At 35.5% G+C, this 22,521-nt stretch overlaps 1 protein-coding gene across 3 annotated transcripts in view; it reads right to left on the reverse strand.

The window, feature by feature from the left end:
* Arp2 (Actin-related protein 2) overlaps window positions 1-22,521 on the reverse strand; it is a 115,612-nt gene that overhangs the window by 44,481 nt on the left and 48,610 nt on the right. For 2 of the 3 annotated variants that reach the window (XM_081725638.1, XM_081725639.1), the window contains 3 exons: window positions 21,347-21,426; window positions 17,585-17,720; window positions 2,503-2,712 (listed from right to left, as the gene is read on the reverse strand). In XM_081725638.1, coding sequence (XP_081581764.1) covers window positions 2,503-2,712; window positions 17,585-17,720; window positions 21,347-21,426 — 426 coding nt within the window. Of the gene's footprint in view, window positions 1-2,502; window positions 2,713-17,584; window positions 17,721-21,346; window positions 21,427-21,815; window positions 21,834-22,521 lie in introns of all 3 variants that reach the window. The other variant, XM_081725637.1, reaches the window with a different exon arrangement.

Raw genomic sequence — 22,521 nt, forward strand, 5'->3', positions numbered from 1 at the left:
ATCATTCGGGTACTCTGTCAGAATGAAGATGCAATCAGTCACTGTAGCTCTTTATGTGAGCACACATATACTGAATGACTGAATGTTGGATTCAGGTTTACACCCCCACGCTCGTACGATTACTTCTGACACCCGCTTAGTTGTGGGAATTACTTCAGTGCAGAAGCTAGACGAATTAAGGTATACGTATTTAGCGATAATAGTTATTTCTGGCTCGACACAGTTACGGCCATTTGCGTTCCCATACACACAGCAAAATCGAACAGCAAAATCCAGCACGTGTTCCCACTCGCCGTACAGAATTCATACATGGCGTTTTAATATTGGATAAGCCCTATGTCTCGCCCGACTCTGATCTTCAGTTCAGAGGTTTGATTAGTGTGCTGTATATTCGTGACATTGTCAATCCAGTCTTCCGATCTGAACATCCTCTTTTAACAGGATAATGCGCGTTCTCATACTGCCTAACGTGCTCTAATTGGTACTGGTTTCTACTTTGGCCTCAGCCTACCAATTCCTATTAAGCATGTGTTGGACGTGGCGGAATGACGCCTGACTACTTGTCGGGCTCCAGCAACCACAAACGCCCAACTACACCAAAATTTACGGCAAGCGTGAGATACAATATCTCAGACAGACACTCAGCTATGTATGACTCGCTATGCCCGAACAGCTACTTGTGTGGCCACTCGGAGTGGTTACATGAGCTATCAAAATGAATACTGTATATATTTTGAACACACTGCAAAATATGTTTGGGATGTTCAACGGGTGCCATGTTCGGTCGAGTATTACTTACCATTACATTTTCCTGTGTACAAACTTTGGGCCAGATCATGGACTTTTTTCATTTATTCAGCTTACAATAGTAGCTTAATTTTTAAAATTTCCTTCTACACACAGTACTATAGTTTGAGACATAGCAAGTAATTTCGGAGGGTATTAACAACTTTAATTCTATTCCCAAACAGTCTGGTTTATCTCAATAAGCTTGAAGTTCTACAACATCCGACACAGAGAGAGATATATAGTCCGCAAAAGTACTGCCTTGTAAACCGAAAGGTATATAATTTGTTCCCGGTATCTATGTTCTTCATTATTTCTTCAAGTTTATTTGGTATTACTTAAAAAAACCTTAACGATCATGTCGTTTAAGAACAATCAATTTTCACATAAGAATTCCTATGTATGCATGAAAATAATAAATGAGCCAGTCTTAGACAGTCCGTAGTTCATTTGTGTTCCGATAGGTGATGATGTATTTATTCCAATACAATGATTTATGTATGAAACGTCGTTGGATGCCATAGTCACAGACAAAAAAACAAGTCTCCTATACTTAAAAAATCCAATCCTGTAAGTCCTTTAACATAGAATTTGTTATTTTAGCACGTTAAGGTTTACGCTTGGAAGAACACAAGATTATTACGTAGACAAAATTCACCATATACGCTAGTTAAATAACCAGTGTTAATACAGTCTTACATCAAAATGTTACTTTTTTTCTATAATAAATTCTGTAATCTATATATTTATTCAGAAATGTTACGTTTCTATCTTGTTTTATTTACCAATATATTTTACAAATAATATTCTACAGTATAATGATACAAATTGTGCTTATACTGTATGTATAGTAAATTAAATGCAAGGATTAATACATGCTTCATGCTAATTACTCGTACTGCCAAGCAAGATTCATTACGGCATATGAGAAAAGATGCCAATTTACTTTCCTCGTATACGTCCTCGAGGCAGGAGTATATTGTAAGTATGGACATTTTTACATTTAGGTGTAAAAGAAAATAATAATAATAAAAAAGAAAACATGTATCATATTCGTCCGTTAGAAAGACAGCTTTAGCAAAAATAAATTAATGGCATTTTTTCTTTTTTCATTCCCGACTCTAAAATCTTATTCACTAACTGGTGGGATTTCGTTTGTTCGTACTTTCTTTGTTGAATGGAATAAATGTACAAAGTTGTAAAGTCTAAAGGTACAAAGGTAAGAGCAAATGACCTGCTAATTACCTGTATAATTTAGAAAATATATATTAAAGTACTTCCACTTGTTTTTGTGCACATTTTCTTGAACTTAAATATTTTAATAACGAATCGTCATATCCATTCTAACATTAAAATCCAATTTTTATTATTAGTCTGTTGTATAGTGTATTTCTAATTTCAAAAATAGTTCAGAAAAATAAGAACTGAGTTTTAAAACGGAGTTTTCGGGCTTTTGTAAATGGGCCCAACCTGAAAAATCCCGCTTTTCTTTTTTTTTTTTTTTCGTGTTGTATCCACTATAGCAAAACCCTGTCTGGAACTGAAGCTTCCAAACATCTGTCTGCTACACAAATTCTTATTATATAGAAATGAACGTTTAATGAAATCTAATATTCGTGACATCGTCAGGTTTCTGACAATATTGGGTTTGAAGATACTACAAGCAAAAGCAAATCAATATTATTACCGTATGAGATTAGTTTTCATTTTCCTTACCTTAATGAGATACCGTGTTATATCTCTACCAGCTATGTCAAGTCTTCTTGTTAGATGAGGAAGAGCGAATTCTTCATATACTGGACAAATGTGTGTCACTCCATCTCCAGAATCAACAACGACGCCAGTTAAAAGACCCTGAGCATACAGTGTTAGGACAGCCTGTATTGCTATATACGCGCCAGCAAACTGGTATTTTTCAAACATCACCTGAGAAAAGATTTGTAATATGAGAACTACGTAGCTGTAATTCATAGCCTGACATGTACGAGGATATAAAGGATAAATAGCACAGTGCTAATTCAGGGAAGTAAATTAAAATTGAACACAATGGTGTAATATAATCCTGAAACAACAGTTTAAGTCAACAGAGTCGGCTTTAAAATAATAATTATCTTCTTCGTTAATATGAAATATAAGAGTTTTTCCTAATCCATGACAAACGGTGAATATTAAAAACACGGAAGAGGAAGAATTTTATTATGTTTTAATTGATATAAATGGTACTATTGTGATTCACTGCTAGGATATAAAATGTATCAATAATTTACACAGGCAATGATGTTTATACATATTGGTGACACTTGTTACTTTTCTTGTCTATAGTAATTCAACTTAATAAATATACATAATTCAAATACAACAATTATCTGCACATTATCAGAACTTCTACTGATACATTTCATATTCCATTAAGCAACAGAATAAGCATTGAAATGCAGACAACTCTAAATTTTCCGGACTAATATCGGCCACGACTCCACGGTTAATCTCCAATACATTACTCTTGCACTTCAATAGAAATCACGTGAAACGGACGATTTAACTATATTTATATTTTTTAGATTACTTAAAATTAAAATAAGTGCTGCAGTGAATAAAAACACCTCTCACATACTGTGACAGCACTTACTTTCACTGCTGTTATTCTAAGTATTTTTCTTATCTTTTTCACGGTTTGTGATCGTAGTAGTTTTTCCATAGTTTTACAATAAACTAAAGTAAGTTTAAAAGAAAAAAATCCAGGTTGATTCGTCCTAGTAAACTGAGAATACGCTTACAGATAAACTGGTGTATCGACAAGGCATTTACTTACCAACCAAACACTATGCTATGGGATCAATTCTTAATGGAGGTGTGATTAATTTTCTCGTTCTGCTTTCCTCCAAATGTGCTCTCTCCGCTGGTCTAGTGGCAAGTGTGCGTCTCTTCGGTGCACGGTGTTCGATTCCCGGTGAGAAAGCCTTGAAAGCGAATTACTGTGGTTTAGATTTCACTTTAAACTGTAAGTCCACGTCACATATAGCATAGATGCTGAAAGGGATGTTTGAACTACAATCCAACCCACCAACAAACAAACTCTTCCAAATGCAGGGTACATCAGACTTCCTCAAACGGACATCTGGTGAAACCTGGTAATAAAGGCTGCCACAGCGTGATCTGATTACATCACCTCATTAAGTTTGAAGCCTTATCTTTAGCCACCCATAGGCTTCCATTATCCTCTCTCGAACGAAAAGCGAACTTTTAACTTACAAATTTCTTTATTAAGCTCCTTTTAAATTTTTGTAATAATTAGGAGAGGGTAGTTGTATTCATGTGCTTTATCAGCAACTAGTCTACATAGGACGACAGTTTAAAGTGGAACCTGAATTCTGTATATGTTTGATGCTCTCTCACTGGGAATCGAACACGAGGTTTCATGTACCAAAGGCACGCGCTCTAGCCAGCCACTAGACTAGGTAAGAGTATGAGTTACACCCAATTGTTAGTGTATAAATAAACAGGAATATATAATTCAGAACCTCCACAATGAAAGAAAGTTAAATGTCCAAAAATTTAGTGAGTTTATTAATAATACAATATATTTTAATATTATGCCTTGTTGCTAGAATTCTATTTTTAACAGGATAATTATTAATTTTGGCACTATAAAATTTTAGTTTTGTTTGTCCGTACTAGCATGCAAACTATACTGCTTAACATCTGTTAAGGAACAAACATATAATGACCCATAACTTTTCATCACATGACTTCATGTCTATGTACTGTTAAAAATACACCAATAGAGAACACTACTCTTTGTTTCACCCTAGGAAGATTATAAATCGGAAGTACGTCAAACGCGTCAAGCCAGTGTAGCCAGTAGCAAAAAGTGCACTTTTGTCAGAAAGGATGAAAGACTATTGTCTCTTTATACATGTGCATATAGTCTCATACAACAAGGTTACGGACCCTACGGTTGCCTCTATTCGCAGAACAAGTGGGAAGTGAATGACACAAGTCACTTTATGTAGTTATTTATAACAATATCTTTACTTAAATAACTTAATAGTGTGTGTAATACAATTTTATGTATGACCAAACGGCAAAGCAGAATGAAAAGGTTTTCGGTTTATATTAGACCCCAATCCCAATTGAAATGTTGTTATCATATCACATTAATTATAATAGTATACCAAGGAGGGGTGGGGAGTCCGAATTTTTGCAAAAAATTGAATATCTCACCAGCCGCTCAAATTAGAAAGCTGAAATTTGACATTTTTAGAAAATAAGCAGACAGCCCAGCAATTTTAGCATTTTTGATACTTCCCTTCAGATTCTAGACCCTTCTAACATTCAATTTATTTACACTCCCCCCCTGGATAGAAAAAGAATCCAATTCCAACAACCAAGTATCATATATTTATTCCATCAAGTAAAAGACAATTAACAAAATAGACATGATTAATTCTTCTCTTCTGGGCTCCGCAGTTCTTTTGAGAAATAAGTTTTTTTTTTTTTTTTTTTTTTTTTTTTTTTTTTTTTTTTTTTTATACATAAGCAAATTGATATGTATAAATGAAGGTTGAGAGGGAGGATAGCATTAAACCAGCTATTATCACTAATAGTTGAGTTACAGAATATATTGCTTTGTGAATACACCCCCTTTTATTTTGAACATTCCCCAAAGTAAAAGTTCCTGGCGTATGTATTGATTCCCTTTTTAGTGGGAGGGCGCGCTTTTTAAGTATATGACGACTTGGTAATGGGTTGATATGTAAAAATAATCGAAAACGATTGATATTAGTGTCGAATTCATAGTTTGGGGGTCACTGAGATGAATAGTAACTCTCCCGAAACTGTTCAAGTCTAAGCTTAGCCCCCCATTCACATGGTGGGGATGAAAATTAAAATGTCCAAACTTACTAACATTACATAGTTTTCGGGGTCGCTAGATGAATAGTGACAATCTCCAATTTGTCCAAATAGTGTTGCTCACGAGACGAGAAATAAGGTTTTATTGTCTCGTCTCAATTATGGAAGATTTATTTCTCGTCTCGATTATCGAAGGATTAGTTTGTCTCATCTCAAAATTTACTCGGATTGTTCTGTAAACTTATTTATGTCCTGATTTTTCTTAATTTCATCCACAATTTATGAGATTCCCTCCTCATCACGAGAGGTTTACGAAAGGTGTAGTATAATAAAAATTTAAACTGTGTGTGTGTTCAAGCTGGAACAACTATGTTAATTTTTGTAGCAACAGTGTGGTCAGGGAGGATCCGGGGCTATACACCCCCCGAAAGTTTTGTTTTTAATTCCTTCATTATTATTTTTGTCAAAGTTATACCTAGTCAATTTTAAAACTGTCAAAGTTAATAGCCTATGCTATTCTTATTTTCAGTACACTGTACTTTTTTTATGTATTTTATTGTTATTTATGATGTAAAACCTGTTTAAATGCGTCAAAATTTGCTTGAACAAGTCATTGACGCGGTGGGGGAACATAAAGGCTAAAATTTGTAAAAAATGAAACTTAAAACAACGTTTACGAAGGAGGGTTCCCGGACCACCCACTACCCTGTGTGGTATTCCATACTACTGGTGCGAAAAGAAATAATGGTTTTTCGGTTTTCAAAAGAACCGACAGAGATTTTTCAAAGACCAAGAAGATTATAAAACAGTTCCGATTTTCAGAGAAAATTTTTTCGAATTTAAAAACTGTTGCATTTGTAACTCAAGCCGGTTTTTAATAGAAAACCGAACCGTTTTTTAGTAGAAAAACGAGCCTGCGTGAAATCAAAAACTGTTTTGGTGAATTCGGTTAGTGACAGAATTTAAAATGTTTCTGAAGATTGTGGTAAAAACAAATTAAACTTTCGAGTTGACTTGCGCTGCAGTTTATAATTGTTCGTGTGTCCAGCGTAGCTGGTACGTTCAGCTAGCACATTAATATAAGTACTTGTATCCTTAACTGTAGCTGATGACGAAAGGGAAAGCATGACACAAGTAACATAGTCAGATTTAGTCTCACGTAAATATCAGTGTATCGAAAAACTTTTTAAAATGTAGCTACTTTTGCAGTAGGTACACAAAGAAAGTAAGATTGACTGTTAGAATAACAACAGAGGTATGCAAACTCATTCTTTATCAGTTAAACTTCTTACGACAAGGTAAGTTTGGCAACATGAGCTCAGTTGTTCCCACGTCGGCGGAAGCGGGATGACAGTTTTGATTCATTGTGATCTGTGATAGTTCAGTGAGTTTCGTTGTGCGCGTTTCTTCTGTTTTGTTTTATTTTCTTGTTATAGTTATTCCGTGCATTATTTGTGTGTTATTATTAGTGTTATTGTTAGTTAATTTTGCGTTTAACTGTTATAGTGTTACTTTTTGAGACAGTGGCTGAAAATTCCCACTTTGTTAAAAGAAGCAAAGAAAGAAATTGAAGCCTCTTTCTACTGCTGAAAAAGCCATGTTATTACCGTTTATTCATATTTTTGAAACCAGGCAGTGAAGCTGGAGATAGGGTTTGCCCCTAGGCGTCAAGGCACCTCTGGAAAGGGGGGAAAGAGTAATAGTGATTCATATCATGAAAGGGTGGGTTAATTCCTGGAGCTGACCTCGTTTTTCGCGGCACAAAAGCAAGCGATTATCACGGAGAATTAGATGGAGCAAAATATGAACATTTCCAAGAAAAACTCCTTCCGAATGTACCACCAAATTCCGTGATTGTTCCAACACACTCAGTAAAAACGACGAAAAAATCCCTACAAAGTCATGTACTAAAAAAGAAATAGTAGAGTGGTTAAAAAACAATGCTGTTGAATGTGATTCAAGCTGGAACAAATTTTAAGTAATAGAAATGTTCAATAAAGTTGCTTCTAACATAGAAGATTCCTACGGAATAGACCGCATTACAAAGGAAGCCGGACATGAAGTCCTTCGTCTCCCCCTTATCATTGCGAACTTTCTCCCACTGAACTTGTGTGGCATAAAGATTTGGGTGTTTCTTGCCTCCAGGAGTAGATTACGTATGGTAATTACCCTTGCTCTTCTTCTTCTTCTTCTATTATTATTATTATTATTATTATTATTATTATTATTATTATTATTATTATTATTATTATTATTATTATTATTATTATTATTATTGAGTCGCTTACCGCTGCGCTGTTTGGTTTATGTTCTTGTTTTTTTTCTATTTTCTCAAATCGGCTGCTGCCTACTCATAATAAGCGGCAACGTCGCGCTGTAAGACGTCTCGTTGAACGTCATTTCTGTTTTATAATTTTCCTAGGGTGGGACAGAGAGTAGTGAACCAATCAGTACAGGCAAGCCTAGTCTACAAGCATCGTTATCAGGAAAGGACTGCGATACTTAGTAAGAAAGTGATACTACGAGATACAGTCAAATACGGTAGAAGCTGCTGTCAGCTCAATACCGTCGTGCAAATTGAACAATTTGTTGAAAGATGGCGGAAAGGTTCATCTAAGTAATTACGATCGTGGCAGAGCTGGTGATCATTCTGAGGCAGGTCATAGTGTAACAGGAGTTGCACGTGTGATGGCCATATCAAAAAGTGTGGTTTCGAGACTTCAGACTGTAGCTGTACAAGACGAAAAGCTGTTACATGCATGGTAGAGGTCATGGAAAATAAACACCAGCTAGACGCATCGGTACATAGGCCATTAGCAAATAGAAAAGAACCAAATTGCTCAAGAACTTTAATGCACTTCTGGTGTCCATGTTGCAAGAGCCACTTCACGATGACTGAATATGTTGGGTTTTATGGTCGAAAGTTTGAGAGGTGTATTCCATTATCTCCAGCTCACGATCGTGCCACATTACATCATGAATAGAACCAAGAAAGATAGTTCAATGTGATGTTTTTTGATGAATTAAAGTTCTATGCAGTAAGTGTTCCTTGATATTATATAGTGTGAAGAGAACGGGGAACACGATATCATCCAAAGCAAATCCGTGAATGTAACAGCTACGGCGGCTCTGGAGTTATGGTATGAGCAAGCATAATGGTAACTAGAAGAACACCAATAGACATCTATGACATAGGATCCGTTACTGGATAACGGTAGTATGCCGAAATCCTATATGACAGGGTATGTGGTCTTTCCGCGGTGCAGTGGGTTCTGACGTTGTTTAAATAGATGACCGCCCACACAGAACTGTTCAAATTAAACACACACTGGGACATTAATGGGTTGACCAATATATTTCCAATATCACCAAACACGTCTTGAGTGCTCTTAGAAGAGGAGTTACACAGAGAAAGCCACCACCCCGGACTCTCCACGCTCTCAAAACTGCCATTAAGAAACAACTAGAAAATATACCCCAAGCTCTCCTGATCAGTCTCATCAACAACATGCCAAATTGATGTATTATCCAAAGTAGCCATGTGACTTACAAACTGATCAGAGCTCTCTGCACTCAAAGCAACTTGTACTTCTTGTTCTCTTACCATATTGCTTTGAATCTTACTTATTGGTTTATCACGTCCTATTTCGTTGCATGGTGGAGAGTCCAGGCCATCTTTCGGCAATATCAGGTTTTCTAAAAAGTATTGAGCCTTTTCCGCGCGAGATCGCGTTAGCATTCCATCGCAGAAGATTAAGTCATATATCATTTGACAGCTGACAGAACTAGTACATTCTGTGCAGAAAGTATTGGAATTCTTACAACGAGACGTAAAATACTGCGCTGTGAAGATCACTGAACTTTTCGCAAAGATGCGCTATATTTTACAATTTTAGTTCGATAAAAGCCCAAATGCTGCACAGGACAGTGAAGAAATTTGTACTGTTTATGAGAAAGATACGTTATCAAAAGCAACAGCCAAGATATGATTCAGTTGCTTTCATTCTGGAAATTTCATGTTCCTCGCAATGCATGACTAATCACAACGGAAGTGCATGGTATTTTGGTAAAAGTCGATTAAAACTGGTATCTGAGCAGTCACGACATCGTCAATATCTTAAGGGGTCAGACTACTAAATATTTTTCAAAAGCTAACAATTTTCCTTTTGCCCGTTTCTCGTAAGTGAAAAGAGATAATGAAATGTAACTTACCTCAGTAATAGATAATGTTATTCTACACCCGAAAATACGAATCGGAAGAACTTTCAATGTTGTCATCCATAGAAATTACAGTGTGACCAGAATTTGAATTACTCAAAAATCTAGGTTATGGCAGCGACTAGAAAAATGAACTCAACAGCAATTGATGACTTATCATGCTGTCTGTGTTCCTTGTTAACTACTTTTTAAATAATATTTGTATTTATTTTGTAATAAAGAGTACAAAATAAATATTTTTTAATAAACAGTAGAATTAAAATATAAATATTATTTAAAAAGTTATTAACAAGGAACACAGACAGCGTGATAAGTCATCAATTGCCGTTGAGTTCATTTTTCTAGTCACTGCCATAACCTAGATTTTTGAGTAATTCAAATTCTGGTCACACTGTAATTTCTATGGATGGCAACAACACTGAAAGTTCTTCCGATTCGTATTTTCGGGGGTAGAATAACATTATCTATTACTGAGGTAAGTTACATTTCATTATCTTTTTTCACTTACGAAAAACGGGCAAAAGAAAAATTGTTAGCTTTTGAAACACATTTAGTTGTCTGACCCCTTAAATATCCATCATATAAAAATGAAACCATTTGGTGAAATATTGCTACAAAAAAAGAAGCTCGATGTTTGGGTGCTATATGATCTTATTCAAAAACATTTATTCGAACGAGTCTCTATCTGCGCATCTCTACTGAAACGTAACGACTCTAGCCATTTTTGAAGCGGTTGATCACGAATGATGCCAAGTGGATAGTCTACAAAAACAATGTGCGAAAAAAATCGTGGTCGAAGCGAAAAATAGCTCCACAGTCAATGACAACGTCTGTGCTGATGCTCAGGAAGGTTATGATATACTTTAGTGGAATTGGAAAGGTATCTACATCACGAGCAGTTGCTGTCTGACGAAACGATAGACTCGGACCAGTGCTGTCGACAATTGGTGCGAGTGCGTCTAGCAATTCAACAAAAAAAAATAGCCGGAACCGGTCACTAAAAAGGGTGTCATATGCCACACTCACAACGCATACCCCTTTAACGACTCGCCGGAAATTGAAAGAACTTTACTGATAGGATTTAAAGAATCCACCGTATTGTCCGGAACTGTCATCGTCAGACTATCATTTATTTTGGTCTGTAGAGAATTCCCTAAATGGTGTTTAGCTTCAAAAGAAGCCTGTGAAATTCACGTGTAACGAATTTTTAAATAGAAATCACGAAAGTTCTATAGCAACAGGATTATGGTGTTGCCGGAAAAATTGCAGAATATCATGGTATAAAATGGTGCATATGTGGTTCATAAATATTCTTTTCATATTGCAATAAATGTATTTTCAATTTTGACCTCCAAAGATTCAATACTTTTTATATAATCTGATAATAATAAGAAGAAGCCGAGGAGAACCAAATTCAGAAGCTCTTGGTGTGCAAAGTTGTGGCAACCAAATCTGGTTTAGATCCGGCCAGTAGTTACCGTGAAATAAAGTACCATATAAAAATGGAGTCTGTCCCTGAGCGAACTCGGCCACCAAATACAGAAGAAAGCTTTATTTATTTCTTACACGATGGATTATTTTCGCACCAAATTTCGTTCACATCCGACCAATAATCATTCGAGAAATAAGGTATCATGAAAGGCGAGCCGAGCTACCAAAATAGCGAACTTTATTGTTTAGAGATGACGGGTTACTTGCCCACCAACTTTGGTTCAGATCCCGCCAGAGTTACCCAAAAATAAAGTACCTCACGCGTCACACACACACATATGCACAAACCTGGAGTGAAACTTACGCCCGGAGCTAATAATAATAATAGAATCATTATCATATTTTTTTTCTTAATAGAAAACAATATCTCAAATTTAGCAAATACATAAATTCATTTTAAATGAGCTACTAATAATGTTCTACACATCATTGTTAAGGTTGTCACTTTTTCTCTAAAAATAAGGGAGAATTTGTTACGAACTTACGGCTTAAATTTAAAACAATTAAAACAATCACACAGAACAGCGATAAAATGAACGCAGAAAATCTTAAGGTATTTTGATGTTTATAACACAAGATTTTTTTAAAGAAAGGGGACGATAGAGAGAGCAAGCGTGCGAGAACGAGAGAAAAATAATCTTCAAGAATTGAGATTTAACCTGTGATTTCATCAGTGAATATATATATATATTAGGATGGTCCTTATTTATATGGGGAAAAATAAATTTAGGAATTTCCTTGGACTCACCCCCTAAAATGGTTCCATATGGGACAAAATTAATACAGGAGAAAAATTAGATCCATTGAATAATTTTAAATGGTGCCCCAAACGACCTAAAATTTTGAATGCGTTTACAATACGTAGTATATGGGGAAAAGCTGGAATAAACTCTTGTAATTTTCAAACGGCTTAAGGGAATGAAAAGATATCTTGGATAATGGAACTAGAGAAAATGAACAACCTAATTTTGTGTAGCATTATTATGGCGGCCATCTTGAAGTGCGCCGTCTTGAATTCAGGTCAAAATTTTCAAATAGGAAAAGGGTCATGTTACATATCATTTTGAGGTGGCGTTTTCCCAGAAGCACAAATCTCGTATTATTTTCAAGCTACCAATAATCTTGTAAGAGTTATTACGTGTGAAAAACGAAATGCTTCGATGTAATGTTATTTTATTGCAGTTATGGACCACAGATTTGAAAGTATTTTATATAAACTGGAAACAAACTGCTAGAGAAAGTTAAATCTTTGTTTCCCCATGAACTACCAATAAGTTTTTCCATCAAGATGATTCATAGACCATTATGAGGAAAAAGAAAAAAATATAACATGGAAGAAATTGAAATATCCCTTATTTATGTAGTACTGTAGCTTTGGGGTAAGTTTTCAATAGCTTTTCAATCTTATATACTACACAGTTCACTTTTGTCACATCTAGGAAAAGATTATCTATGAGAATTCACTATGTGCAAAAGAAACTGTTTCTGATACTCATTTTTCGTAAAAACGATGTTGTAATCTTCTGTTAGTTTCACTCCCCTTTCTGCTGCATCGTTTATTACGGAGATGAATTTAACTATTGTCTTTCCTTGACTATAGTCATTGTTATTTGACCATGAAATGGGATCACACTCAAGAAACCCTTTGGGTATTTTAAATCTCACGAGAAAAAATTGTTTGTTGTATCAAAATCACTGATTTCTCTTTTCGCAAGAATTTTTATGGTATTACCCTTGCGTCAAGCCTCTTTGCTGCTTCACGGTTTCTCCTTACAGTTTTCTTTCAACCAATTTTTGTTTTTCCACTATACTAACTTCATCATCAAAAAACTCCAATGCTACGTATTTCTCCTTCAAGTACCAGAGATGCCGAGAAAATTTAGAAAGAGCCACTTCAGATAATTCATTATCTATTTGCCTATAACTGTACAAAGCTTTCAAAAATTGCAGGTCTTGTAATGATGAATGGGATACTTGATCACATTTAAATCAAGCTTGGACATATAGTCGTATCAAAAAAATTCATGCTCTCCGAAGACCCGTTTTTATTTGCTTCGTTAAATGAAAATGTTGGCGAAAGAGAAATATTTTTAAACAGTATATTGCTTTTCCCATCTACCTTCCATGGTGAATTGCTCCAGGCAAACGAAAGAAAACTCTTCGAGGAAGCATGCCATCCAAGAATGTCAGTTCTAAAAATTTACTGTAATCTTCTCTGCGGTGTCCTGCTTCTACAAGTTTGATAGCAAAATTCAATACTTCATTTCTTACATCTGAAATGTTGTTCCTTACGTCATTATCATAATCAATTCTGGAATAAAGTTAGTACAATCTATTTTAGACCAATCGTTCTGAAAATGCTTAAATACGGGCCAGATGCAAACGAAACACAATACTTGTCAAATACACATTTTAAAACCAATTCATAAATGTAGTGTCTACAAGGAAGGTATAGAAGATCATTTTGGAGCATCTGCTCTAGCAGAATGAAATATTGCAGGGAATAGTGTGACAACAAACTGCCTGCACGAACTTTACCAAGTTCTATTCTTCAAGCTAATGAACTGTAGTAGAAATAATATGTTCGTTCTCCTCTTCATGATGACAAACAGAGAACACCAATTAGCCTCTCATGAGCATCTCCTGTAATAAATATTGATAACCCGTCGATAGTCTCTCTACCAGTCAAATTCGGCAGTAGTTTTCTGTCTCATTGCACAACTAACGCACTTGATGCACTCCGAAATTGTTTTTGTGGTCTTATGCAACTTCGCTACGGATTTTCTCTCAGCATCGATGCATATTTATTACTAGTTCCTTTATATTATGGCCTAATGTTTCGGCCGTCGCTGTCAGAATATGTATTCTCGTTCTATCAGTGGACTTGTATCGATCAAGAGCAGCAACCTGTCTTGGAGTTTTAAAATTAGTTTTTCCCCTTTTACATCTCTTGCAGAGTCCGGGCGCACACAGGTACATATTTACATTTTATCTTACATACTCAACTGGGTTTTCCTCTTCATTTCTTGAAATGCTCACCTCCGTGTATTTTGGTGTAAAATTCATACAAATCATTTTCAGAAGTGCATTTTTCTTTTGCGTTCCTCTTTCTAATGAAGCCGCGCATATCCCTCTTGTTTTTTTCGAGCCAAACTCATATCTTTACATTTAGTTGTGTAAGAGTTATTACTTGTGAAAAAGAGAAATATTTTCACAGGTAATAATTCTTAGGCGACTACGGCTATCTTTAAAATAGTGCCAGATTTGTGTTTCTGGTGAAACGCCACCTCAAAAAGATATGTCACATGACCCTCTTCCTATCTGAAAATTTTGATCTGAATCCAAGATGGCCGCTGTGACAATACTATACAACGTGTTTCTTCCTCTAGTTCCATTATCCAGGGTATTTTTGCGTTCCCTTAAGCCGTTTCTAAATTACAAGGTTTTATTCCAGATTTTTCCCATATATTATGTACTGTAGTCGGATTCAAAATTTTAGGTCGGTTGTGGCACCATTTAATATTATTCAATGGAGTTAATTTTTCTCCTTCCTTAATTTAGTCCCATATGGAACCATTTTAGGGGGTGAGTACAAAGAAATTAGGAAATCAAAAATTAAGGACCACCCTAATATATATAGGCTGTCACAAAAGTAATGGTAAAAAATGAAACCACTGATTCCTGGCACAAAAAAAAGGAAAAAAATTAATATAACCTATAGTCCGGAAGTAGACAGGGGCGGAGCTAGACAGCTTCGAACGTGGGAGGAAAAGAACTTCACACCTGCCAGCGGAATAATGATAGGAGCTAGGAAGGGGTTCATAAATTCATAAAGATCATCTTGACTTGATATGTTAAACGCATGTTACATAACTGTACCAGAGATTCTCCATACCGTCATTTAGGGATTCACCGAATGTCTGTACGGCAGGGGTACTGAAACGGTGCAGTAAAAATGGAAACGATGATTGCACGCACATACACACTGGGAGTCAAAGCAAACACCACTTAGCATGGCTGCATAATATCAGGGGGCAATGGACAGTGGTATACCAGATAGAAACTTGCATAGAGAGGGTAGAAATATGGACAAGTGTAACTAGTAGTGTCATGTAATGAAATAACGGGCAGAATTCACAACGACGTACTGTATTTGTAACGTACTACCTTACACAGAAAAGCACTACACACCACAAGGTCATACGTGTTAACAATAAACGCACCTACAGAAGATGTTCAAAGTGCTGTCCTTCCGCGTCTATGCAACGTGCTAATCGTGAGTTTCGAATGCATTCCATTACTCCCAATGTGTTCCCTAACTGTTCACACGCATCTTCAATGCGGTTTTGTAAGTCGGGAAGTTCCTTTCCCTAAGAGTGAACATTCAAAGCTATCTAGCTCCACCTCTGTCCACTTCCGGACTATAGGTCATATAAACTTTTTTACTTGTTTTGGTGCCAGGAATTTGTGCTTTTATTTTTTACCATTACTTTTGGGTGTTAATGAACTATACCGACAAATTGTAGGAGGTGATTCCTTATATCAAAATAAGAGAAACTTCATATAGACCTATGGTGAATAGTGCATAATTTCAGAGCTACGGCTGTTCAAAATCGCGAAAAAAGCCAAATTTCAAGAAGCCTAGTTCGAACTCTAGAAGCTGTAGATGGTGGTTCTTATTAGCGTAAAAGAAGTCACGCATGCACAATCCAAAGTGCATGTTTCATCCATTGTCAATAGGTGTACAGTTTATTCCCGACAGGGTGTAATTCCCAGATATGCTCTCAAAAGAGTTTCAGATATACTCTGATTTCAAGGATGTTAAAAAGTAGCCAGGAGGTAAGCCTTAACAACAATGGATACCCAATGCTTCGGAGGGAAGTCGGAAGTGTTAGGAACCGGCAGCTCCATGTATTTTTGTGTTCGGAATAAAGTATGCTCCAACGTATTTCGTCACGGTATATTTCACGATTTCTTCACTAATAAGCGTGAAAGAAAACATCGCCGCATGCGTTTTCCTGAGTATAAGAGACCGTACTGTTGACGATCCTTAACACTTCAGACATCCAGCCAAAGGATTTCGTGTTCATTGTTGTCAAGAATTATTGTTTGCCTGTTTTGAACCAATCATAAAGTCAGAGCATATCTCAAAATTCAGTTGATGGTATGTCTGGGATTTACCCCTGCAAAGAATACTCTGTACACCCATTGAATATCAATGAAATATGAATTTTTGGATTGATACGCTGATAAGGACCACTATCCACAGTTTCTCCAATTTGAACTAGAGCCTCTCGAAATTTGACTTTATAGCGATTTTGGACAGCCCTAGCTCAAACTATGCACTTTTCCCCACAAGTCGTTATGAACTTTTTCTCTTATTTTGATGTAAGAAATCAGCTTTTAAAGTTTGTCGGTATTGTTCACTAACTGTATGAAACCTAATAGCTCCTGTATGAAACCTAATAAAGAGGCGGGTGAAAGCTTAAAAACTGTGCAAATAACGAAGTTGGCTACCCTACTCATGGTTCACTTTATCATAGATTGCCTGCTTGTTGCTCAAAGTGCATCAATATCCTTACTACAAACATATCAATCTGCAACTGATTGATTGATTGATTTTCAGTTTAACGTCCCATTCGGCAGCGAGGCTATATGAGAGGTGGACCTACTGATTAACGTGGAATCCGAACCACATGAGTTCTCGCCGGGAATCGAACCGGGATCTTTCACGCCAAAGGCGTGTACGCTAACCGCTTAACCACGAAGGAGCTCATATCAATCTGTGAGTAGCGCTAACATGCAAACTTCGAAACGATTAAATTATGGATTGCATATACATCAAAGTAAAAATACTGAAACATTCTTAAACCTTATTATAAATGCAAGACGCTTCTGACACTCAGTAACGTTACTTCCCAATAGTTCCCAGTCAGGCTAATAACTATCGCTAGCTGCCCTGCCTCCTAATTGATGTCACGAGATATTAGCATGCAGGCAATTTGGAGACGAACTGAAGACTTGGGGGGAACAACTAGTACGAATAACTAGTACTTTTTTATATATAAATATAACACTAATGGCTACAATTAGAAAAACAATTATGTACTATATTTTTTATGAAACTATTTCTATGCATAATGCGATAGTACATTTAATTAGCTAGAGAACCATGCGCTACAAAATTAGAAGTCTAATACTTAAGAAAATTTTCACTATTCTACCCGATACATACTTCTATCATCTTTTCCCTGTTTTTTGTAGGATTCATAGGTGGCTCTGTCAACAAAATTTTGCATTCTTTGGGATTGATTCCCATTTTGTCAGGACCAAAGGTATAATCCCACACATGGCACATATCTTCCCAATTTCTGAAAAAAAAAAAAAAATCAATTATTAGTCACATATAGTCAAATACACTATTAATCAAAAATACAATAACTGCCGTGAACACCTACAATGACAATGCTCGCGATATCAGTACCTCAAGTTGAAGGAGGACTGTAACTTCTATGTTTTAAAACAGTTTGTTAGCGGATTGACAAATCCCTGACTAGGTATCCTAATTTTAATCCTTATATGTTCAGTAAGGTTTAGGTCGATGTTCTGAGTGAGACGACAATACAATCGTTAAGCACTGTTGTCTACATACGTACATTGATTAGTAGCCGAACTTGGCATTTTTCGTTTAGATGCAGACAAGCATTCATATATAATAGTTAGTGTTCTTGCTTTGTAGCTGGAAGGTCACGTGCTGAAATTCTGTAATCGATCATCCTGAGCCTTTACCTTTAAGCGAATGGTGGTGGTGTTTTGAATACAGCTTTGGCCTGCTTTCTTCGATAATTTGCTTCCTTAGTTTTACTGTTAACACTTCCAATGTAAAATAGATTCATGGCCTATAAATAATTTAAATAATAACAGATACATAACGTAAAACCTCCATTATCTTCGAAGTATTTCATTATCCAGAACTTTACAACTAAAAACCGATCTTACACCATTATTCTACCACCATCGTATTTTGCTTTTCATTCCACAGGGCTGATTTTCACTTAATAAGAGAGACACTTGAAATAAGGCTCCTTGATTTTTTAAAGAAGCTAATCCTTCAACAAATGCAAAGCTATAATAAAGTAAACACTCAAGGTTTCACAACAACCCATAAAATAATGCTATTTTCTTCCTCCACTTGAACCAGTCTTCTACATCAGAACTGAAACGGTATAACTGGAAAAGCATAACTAAATACTCTGTACATACTTGTCCTGTAGGATGCCTGAAAGCACCAAAAGGACTTCATTTTAATGCTGAGTAAGTCGATGGCAACGTGAAGCCTCATCTCCGTAGTACAGAGAAATATGCAAAACTCATTCTTTCCATCTAGTAGTGGCATGATTAAGTTGCACAATGTAAATTGCAAGCGAATAATCGTTAGTGCTGACTTTTACATACATTAAACTCTTATATGTTGCAAATCACCTGTGACAACGAATTTGATTCCATCTAAATACGGGGCGGGATTCTTATTACTTCACCTATTAGTAGATAATTATTACCAAGACGCTGCGTTCGATTACATTTGGTGACGCAGGACCTACAGGCGACCACAGGCGAAATATCCGAGCTAGTGCGCAATAAAAATGCGTAATGTTCTGAAGGCAACTGACAACTCCGATGCTACTTTCAACTTCTAACGGATGGTGATCATCGACTGAGTCCAGCTTTAGAACGTCTCAAGTTCTAGCGTTCTGTAGTCTCTAGAAGTAAGGTGTTGAGTAGTTACCACGTACAGAATTCCCACAATGTTCCTCTATCTGTTATTGCCGCAGAATAAACGTCCCAGTTGATTTGGACTTACTGAGCTTCGCGGCTATGTTTCTGCTGAAAAAGCCACAAAAATTACAACTAACGAGAATTAATTTATCACTTAAAGATCTTCGCTAAACTCAATCCTACTTTTTTTGAATTTTAGTGAATAGCTTAAAGACAATGAAGAATATAACAAATGTAGAAAGTAAGTCAAATAATATTTTTAGTACTTAATTATATGAACAAATAATAGTTTTCAAATGCTTTCGTATAATGTCTAAATTCGAGTGCTCAACAATTATGACGTCATAAACTGTACATCCCAATTTCTGGTCTATAAGAAAAGATTTTAATTTCGTACTTACTACCTGGCTCACTTTCTATATATATTTTTTAAAATACTCTTTACTGAATTTAGATTATTCACTAAAATTCAAACAAGTGGGGATAAACTTAAGGAAGAGCCTTAACAGGTAACGGAAAAAGCCCATCGACTCGTGTATATTGCGCGTCAATGAAAACTGAATTATTTGCCTGTGCCTTGAACCTGGTGTTGCAGCCTCAAGTTACGTGCCGCACTACGAACGGTCCATTTCCCTATTATAGGGGCAGCCAAATTACTTTTTGGTATACAATTTTTAGATACTAGATCTTAAAATATGGTACATAATAAAATATAGTACTACATGATGTAAAACAAAAAGATATGTCATACATATACCATATAAGATCTGTAACTGCTTCATGATATAATTACTTACGATTGCTTCACGACGTAATTACTATTTATGGAAATATATCTATGTTACTATTTATTCTTATCTGTGTAGGTATTTGCCTCTCTAGTACCCTCAGTCTAACAAACTCTAAAGAACGAATTTTCTCAGCAATCACACTTCCCTGTGAAAGTGTTGGAGGCGGTATAACATCTTATTTACTTTGGGTGATATAAAACCTATAAAGAAGGTTAGAAGTCCAATGATTTGTATTCAGTTATTATTACATGGTAAGATAATGAATATGCTCACAACTACAAATCTCAAAGCTTCGGGTGATAGGAATTAACAATTGCGTTATTAATGAATTTCTTCTGTGGTAACTGTGATTCGTATTATTTTCTGAAGATAGAATACACAATTGTTTCGAGTATAATTTCATTCTATTTAACTATTATGATTTCCTACTTTTCCTTCTAGCCCACATTCTCTGAAAGCCATGGCTTAAACATTTTCCCCATTTTCTTGAAAGCCTTTTTTCTCGAAGTTGATATGTCAATTAGTTTTCTCTGTTATGTTCTTAACAAGGTACGTGAGATTATAGTAAATCTTGTTACCCATAACTTTTTTTTAAAGTATTTTTTTCTTCTTTCTTTCCTGTTTGAAAATAACTCACGGAAGTTCACGAGGTTTTGTTAATAATATTCCAGAAAACCTTGTAAATAAACTACATGATGTTATAACATTGTTGCATACCAAGTCTGATGAATTACTACGTACTACTAATGAATTATCACACGACCTCTGGCGTAACTAGCAAACAGTGTATATTAATTGAAAAGTAGAGGTTGTCTTCAGTTATCCGTGAATTCAGATGTTAGTGTGTTCTGCTTATGTGTTTGATATTCTACATACGTTATTTAAAATACATTAAAATATTGCTAAAATGGAACGGCACAGGCAAGTACTGTATACGTATAACTGAAATATTAATTCTTTTTATAAGTTTACTAAAGTACGAAACTGACGCTTGAACGACAAGTGTCAATAAAGCAGCACGAGTGTATGTGCCGATATTGAAGTGAATATTGTAATACTGTAGTAAGATGGACAGCGAAGTCAAATCTGATAATACCGTGTATAACTCATTATCTCTAACTTCATCGAATTTTATGGTGCCTACTATAATTCTTCAATGAACGAAACATAATACTCACGCAATAGGCCTCTTAATGCTTCAAGAAGGCAAGTTTTTGCGATTGCTTTATTAAGAACTGAAAAAAACGAAACTGCACCACGTTAATATGCTCACTTTTGGAGTGCCTCACTTGCCTGTACAGTTATCTAGACACACAATAAATAACATCAAATCAAGTACATAAAATAGTTCTGGCACACATTATATTAGTGTATACGTAACTCCTGTATGAGGAACGATCCTCTCCCCTCCCCTCCAACACAATCCTTACCTAACAATACCATTTTCCATTGGGTAGTTGACCTCTAGCATTGACCTAAGTTTGCTTGCTTCATCACCTATCATCAAATCCTACAAAAAAGAAAAAAAAGTCGTAATCAGTAAGTGGATAAATACATTGTGAAAAAGATAAATGTGTAATTAATATAAGTAATAATTCATGCTTCGTGCTAAACACTGTAAATAACACAAAGAAAATAGTAAAAATTTCACTGCAATTGAAATATATATATAATACGTTTACACTAAATTTTTAGTTTCAAGCAAATTATGACAAACATATTAAATATTAAAAGAAAGGAACAAAATACCACATGCACCACCACCGAAGTCAATCCTACGAATTCTGCAAAAGACAATGAAAACAAATATTTGGAAAAAAGATCCAGTAAAATGTAGAAACTCCAGAGTCAAATTGGAATGCATGCTATGCTGTCGTAAGACAAAGCATGCATACTTACTGGTACATTAGCGTATTCCTGTGCGGCAATGTGAGGGCAGAATATATATACATTAGTTATAATATACTAATATAGAATATATATTAGAATATTTATATATACAAATATATATATATACACGCGAGCATACACACAAACATGTACTATAAAGCAAGCACGTATTGTATATACAGCAAGAACACTGTCTTTTTACAAATGATTACATACAACATAAAGCCGCTGTGTGATCATGGAACATTTTATGGTGCCTAATCAAACGAAGGAAACTGATATTTTAAAATGAACTAAAATGTATACTTCCCCATTTTGGTTGATTGATGATTTTATATGATGACGATATGATGATTTTATTACGAGCATCAGTTTATACAAAAGAGACAATTTCTGACCGTAAAACATATATTTCTACAAAGAAAAGGATTCTCTTCTTACAATCGAAAAAAAAAAAAGCATTTAACATGTATATAGATAGAATACATTGTTATTTGAAGTATATGCTCCTATGTGACTGGTTATGTCTACTTTTCCAAATAATAATAATAACTACAATACCAACCCGTCTAAATAGTTAAGTGGAGGCAACGTAATGATATCCAAAAAATATATCTCATGCCTATGTAAACAAAATCCAATTTACAACGTGGGCATGTCTAAATAATAAACTTCATACTTAGGGGGACTTCCTTTTCTAATCTGTACTTAATGA

This window comes from Thermobia domestica, chromosome 9, assembly GCF_964235325.1.
Source record: "Thermobia domestica chromosome 9, izTheDome1.hap1.1, whole genome shotgun sequence".
NCBI lineage: Eukaryota > Metazoa > Arthropoda > Insecta > Zygentoma > Lepismatidae > Thermobia > Thermobia domestica.